Genomic DNA, 6,000 nt, shown 5'->3' with positions numbered 1-6,000 from the left:
CTATCTTTCTGGTGCACAGCTCTTTGACCTACCACCCACAAGGCAGAGTGGCTGCAAACGTGCCCTGTCCTCTATAATGAGGGCAGGGCTGCACAGAAGGTGGTTAGGTGACCACGCAGCACACTCAGATTTCTGTCATCGAGTGAGCTCAGACACAAATGAGGTAACTGAGAGCCCAGAAAACAAATAAGGAATGGTCCAATAAATATTCACAACTGAACATCAGGTGACATTTTCATTTATTCTGTTTACAGGCGCAACGTAGTTACACTGATTTTTCTCGGTCTCATCTGGGTTGGATCCAAAGACATTCAGAGGCATGGTGAGAGGCAAAGCATCAGACATCTCACTGGTGGCAGGTACTTTCTGACTACTGTACCACCTGCCATATCCTTCCCCACCGCATCATCCCCAAAGCCATTTACTGCCAAACGCTACAGTAAAAACCCAATGCATTTACATAAAATAATGCCTAACTGCACATTTACAATTTTTAGAAAAAATCCCGCTTAAGCTCTTCTAGAAATTTATGGCAGGAAAGTTAAGGACCAAGGCTATGAGTGAGCCATATGTGGCAACTAAAAGTAGATAAGCACTGAGTTTCTCCATTCGTGGAAAAAAAGTCACACTGAGCCCACTCTTCCTGTGGGGCAGGATAAGACCTTTCTTTTATACCCTGTTGAGAATCTCAGGTGGACAACGTGACTGCACGAATGCTGAAAGGCAGCTTGCCGGCTTAGTTATCACCTTGCAGAGGTAGCTATGCACTACACAGCCACGCTGCCCAAAGCGCGCTCCTGAGAACACTGGTCCTACAAAGTGCTCCTTGTAAGAGAACTTTAGGAATCAAAGTATTTAGAAAATACTATACACTATCATTCCCTTCCTGGAGATCCACAATGTACAGTATCACATGGAAGTTTCCAGAAGTCCTTTCATAAAGAAATGCTTAACTTAACCCAGAGTTTCCATATCAACCTGACCTTGGAATCTCTTATTTTTTGGGGTGACACATTTCATAGAACACATTCTGAGAAATGCTCCTCTATGGCTTTGAGAAATTATTTGCAGAAACAAAATAATAATAATTTTTTTTACTTAAAAAAATTAAGTAACTAGTAGGATCATGTGTTGGTCAACAACGAAGAGATCAAAGAGTCAGGAAGTCCACGTCATAGACTCCCCCTTTCTAATTCCAGCCTAGCACTGTCGCCATAAACTTTGCCTGCCTGAAAACAGGTAGCAATCAGTTGTCCATGATTTCTCCCTTTGAGTTGTTCAGCATGGTAATCACAGTACAGAATTGAATGTGGCCCATCAGGGGCCCATATTTCATGTACAGAGGCCAAGCACCTTGTCTTGTCTTCTGTTGTAACAGTGAAATCATTAAACATCTATTGTTGCTTATCACATGACTACAAGGTTTTTCAAATAGACCTGACAAGCCCTTTGTTCCTAACAAAAAAGGGGGATGATAACTTGTAGAGCTTCTAATTATTTTCAGCCACAACTACCCAGACCAAGAGATCAGAATACAAAGCTTTTGGCCAAATAATTTAAAAGTATTACAGCAATGACAGGGAAAGATGGAAATCAATGACACTACTGGAATGATGTAAACATTTTATCATCTGCATAATACATAATTTTTTATTCTTGTTTCCAAGGAGTTTCACATGATGTTTTGAAGCAGAAGCAGACTTGCCACATGTGAAACTTGGCAGACAATAATAACATATTATCTATGCCCTGCTGGGATATAAGCGCACGTTCACACCTCAATAGCAATCCTCGCAAATCGATATTGTAGAGAGGCGGGAGGCCTCAGTAGCACTAAGCCCCTCTGCGCCGCTGGCTGGCTGGACAGCATATCCAGCAAGCCTGTCAAGCTAACAAACCCCAGGGCTTCTCCACAGCCAACAGCCATGGAAAAATCTCCCTGAGTCACAAAGCCTAGGAGAGTTCTGGAGCAGTGCATCGTCACACACGGCAGAGGGCCTGACCACAGCCCCAGAGTCAGAGCTTCCTGCCCAGCCAGAGGCTCTTCCCACGCGGGGCCATCAGAAGAGGCGCGTCCCGGCTTCTGCCTCTTCTCCCTTTTCTTTTTCTCTTTCTGTTCCAGGATCTTGCTCCTGAATGGGTCACTGTGTTTGGATTCCTGGGGCCCACAGTAATGCCAGTCCTCACGGAGCTGGAGGAAGTCCTCCTTGGCTGGGACGCAGATCATGGTGTGAGGCTCGGGGCTGCCCTTGCTGAGCAGGGACAGGCTGACCCACACCAGGGCCCTGGGGAAGTGGCCCAAGATGGACAGGCAGGCCTCTCTGGTCAATCCTTGTTGGCCTCTGCCAGGAGCTCGCCGGGCTCCCCGAGTGTCCTCAGAACTGGGCCCACACCAGGCTGACAGTTGCTTCAGTAATTTTCTACTCCTACATGAAGTTGGAGACATACGTTTGAGGATATTTTGTTCCAGAAAAAAAACATACAATCAGAAGATTAGACACTGCTAGAATTAATTTGATTCTTTTATACTATATAAGAATCAAAACTACAATTTTAAAAAATTAGAAATACACTGTAGTACATTTTAGTACTGATATTTTCTTTTTATGTGTTTGCCATTCTGAAACTCAGGGACTAAATGTTTAAGAAGTTGAAGGCAGGCAAAACAAGACAGTGAAATAGAATCTAGGATTGTAATCATAGTGAGGGTGAAAATAAAGAGGCACTAAGATTTTAATGAGTAAAGGAACTGTAAGGGACAACAGTTGCATGTAAAGTAAGAAAGAATGATAGGAAATTAAGAGGCTACTATATGGAAAAGTAAGCACAAGACTAGAAGGATAAGCACTTTTTAAGAATCATAGCACAGGCCGGGCGTAGTGGCTCACACCTGTAATCCTAGCAGTTTTGGGAGGCCAGGGTGGGCGGATCATAGGAGGTAAGGAGTTTGAGACCAGCCTGACCAACATGGTGAAAATTAGCCAAGCGTGGTGGCATGCACCTGTAGTCCCAACTACTTGGGAGGCTGAGGCAGGAGAATCGCTTGAATCCAGGAGGTAGAGGTTGTAGTGAGCCAAGATCACACCACTGCACTCCTGCCTGGGCGATAGAGCAAGACTCCATCTCAAAAAAAAAAAAAAAATCAGAGCAAAGCACAGAATGCAGGGTTGTTGATAAGCAGAACCTGGCCCGCAGCAATATTGAGAGGAGAACATAGTGTATCTGGTAGCCTCTCTGGTTAGGACCATATTACATCTAACTGGTTGCTACTCTATTACGAATCCATATGATTCAAAAGGAACTAGAAAAAATCTAATTTGGTGATTTAAAGCAAAGAATTCTTGCTCAAACTGCATAAAATATGTCAGAAAAAAACTGCCTTGGTTTAGATCTATTGATGACAATATTGTAAATCATTTCATCAATTAGCATCATGCCTTACATCAAACATTATTAAGCTGTTTCCCTGAGCCCTCTATGAAATATGAAAGACTGGCTTTCCCTTCCAGAAAGTCTATAAATTCCCTTGGATTTTGCATAAACAAACAGTGATGATGCTTATATCCTGTAGCCTCTTCAGTATTAAAATAAATAATCCAAAATGTACCCAGAAGTCACCGACACTTACCTGAGAACACAGAGTTGACGCCCTGTGGCAGCAACATGGTTTTCACTGGCCTCCTGGTCTGTGATGCTCTCAGGCCCTGGCGATTCTTGACACCCTGCATCCATTACCTCTTCTGCCTCCCTGGGGTGCTCTATGGATGTGCCCACTTCGTCAGATGGCTGATGAGGTTTTTTAGGCATGGGAGCACAAGGCGCCTCAGATCTTCTTAGCTTACACTCCTTACCATTTGGAGATGAAGCTGCAGAAGGTTCTTCGTGGGCCTGGCCTCTTGACTCCCAGTCTTGAGTTAACTGCTCCCAGGGACAGCAGAAAGGTGCCAGAGTGCCAAGCTTAACGTAGTTGGGCCGTTTTGCAGGAGGGCGTCTAAAGAAAAACACAGAGGAGAACCAATGTTGAACAATTTAGGACTGCAAAACTAAAATAATTATAACCATTATAATGTATCTCTATTTTAACACACACACACAAACACACACACAAAAGCTCTCCGAGAAACATATGATAAAGAATAATAGGCTGGGCTCAGTGGCTCATGCCTGTAATCCCAGCATATTAGGAGGCCGAGGCGGGCTGTAATCCCAGCACTTTAGGAGGCCGAGGTCAGGAGTTCGAGACCAGCCTGGACAACATGGTGAAAGCTCTACTAAAAATACAAAAATTAGCCAGGCATGGTGGAGGGTGCCTATAATCCCACCTACTTGGGAGGCCGAGGCAGACGAATCACTTAAACCCAGGAGGCAGAGGCTGCAGTGAGCCAAGATCGCGCCACTGCACTCCAGCCTGGGCAACAAAGTAAGACTCCGTCTCAAAATATAATAATAATAGGCCAGGCGCAGTGGCTCATACTTGTAATCCCAGCACTTTGGGAGGCCCAGGTGGGTGGATCACCGGAAGTCAGGAGTTCAAGACCAGCCTGGCCAAAACGGTGAAACCCCATCTCTATTAAAAATACAAAAAAATTAGCTAGGTGTGGTGGCACGTGCCTGAAATCCCAGCTACTAGGGAGGGTGAGGCAGGAAAATCACTTGAACCCGGGAGGCAGAGGTTGCAGTAAGCTGAGATCATGCCACTGCACTCCATCCTGGGTGACAAGAGCAAAACTCCATCTCCAAAAATAAATAAATAAAATAATAATAATAACCAACTCTACCGGCCAAGCTTTTTTGTTTTCTCTGGTTTTCAATAAACAATGTAGCCCCATGTGGCCACTGAACCACACCAGGGGGTTCATTCCTGAAAGCTACAAGGAACTGGTGCCCCTGGAGTTGCGCCACGATTTTCCTATACACTAAGCTCGAGGTTACATGAAGTTTCTATTTTACTCTTGACCTCCAGTGACCCAGCTACCCTCCACAAAAACAATAAATATCATTATCAGTTTCTTACATAGCCTTCCAGAGACATTTTATGTACATACAAGCAGATATGTACATCTCTTCCTTTTTGTTTATTTTTATACAAATAGCAGCATACTAGATACAGTACTTTTTGCTTAACTTCACTTTTTTCATTTAACAAAATATCTTGATTACTTTATGCCAGTACTGAAAGCTCCCTCATTCTTTCTTTTTAAAAGGCTGTGTATCTTGTATCTTATTCTACTGAATGAATATGCCCTTATTGATTTAGACAGTCCTCTATGAAAGGACATTTTGATTGTCTTCAAGTTTGGTTCCTCCAAACAAGGCTGCAATGAATGATCTTGACGGTTACTCTGCCTTCCGCTGCACCACCATGACTCTTGTTGTCACTCCCAGTGGCTTCAGCATCTACCTAAATCATCCTTCCAATACCCCACCAGTCACCTTCCCACCCTCACTTCGCATCTTTTACTTCATCCCACCTCAAGCACCCACTCGCTGCTCATACCTTAAGTGTGGTCACTGCCAACACCTGCTCCAGCTTCAAACCGTGATGTCAGTATCCTGTTCTCAGAGCCATGCGTCCTGTTTTCCACCCACTTACCCTCCCACAACAATGCCCCAACCATCCATTTACACTAGCACCTCCACGCGGCTCGCAGCAGCTGCCTCGCTCTTCATCAGCCTAGACTCCATGGTTCACACCACCGTCCCTCCCCTACAAATGCCCCCACTCCCTCCACTGGAAAGTCCACCTGGGCGCAGCTGACTCTCCAACGACCCCATGCCAGCCCGAGTGGCAGAGCACAGCTGAGGAAGAACTCAAAATGGTCCTGAATGGTCTTCCTTTATAAACACAAATCTCAAATAGGCGCTCTCTACATCTTACAGATCCTATGTTTCTCCTTTCAATTCCATCTTCCACTGTCCCAGAAACTGCTTACAATTCCTCTCTCTTCAAATCTCCAACAGCCTCTCTCCCCTTCTTACTGCTGGCTGATAGCTGTGCCT

At 44.7% G+C, this 6,000-nt stretch overlaps 1 protein-coding gene across 1 annotated transcript in view; it reads right to left on the bottom strand.

Annotated features, from left to right (window-relative positions):
- Positions 1–216: 216 nt before the first annotated feature.
- The window catches only part of POP1 (POP1 ribonuclease P/MRP subunit), a 45,650-nt gene continuing 39,866 nt past the window's right edge, over positions 217–6,000 (bottom strand). Inside the window, exons 15-16 of the mRNA XM_017875300.1 lie at positions 3,629–3,991; positions 217–2,426 (exon numbers count right to left, since the gene is read on the bottom strand). Coding sequence (XP_017730789.1) covers positions 1,772–2,426; positions 3,629–3,991 — 1,018 coding nt within the window. The 3' untranslated portion in view covers positions 217–1,771. The remainder of the gene's footprint in view (positions 2,427–3,628; positions 3,992–6,000) is intronic.

This window comes from Rhinopithecus bieti, unplaced genomic scaffold, assembly GCF_001698545.2.
Source record: "Rhinopithecus bieti isolate Rb0 unplaced genomic scaffold, ASM169854v2 scaffold_8760, whole genome shotgun sequence".
Lineage (NCBI taxonomy): Eukaryota > Metazoa > Chordata > Mammalia > Primates > Cercopithecidae > Rhinopithecus > Rhinopithecus bieti.
This window is presented reverse-complemented; position numbering and strand designations above follow the sequence as displayed.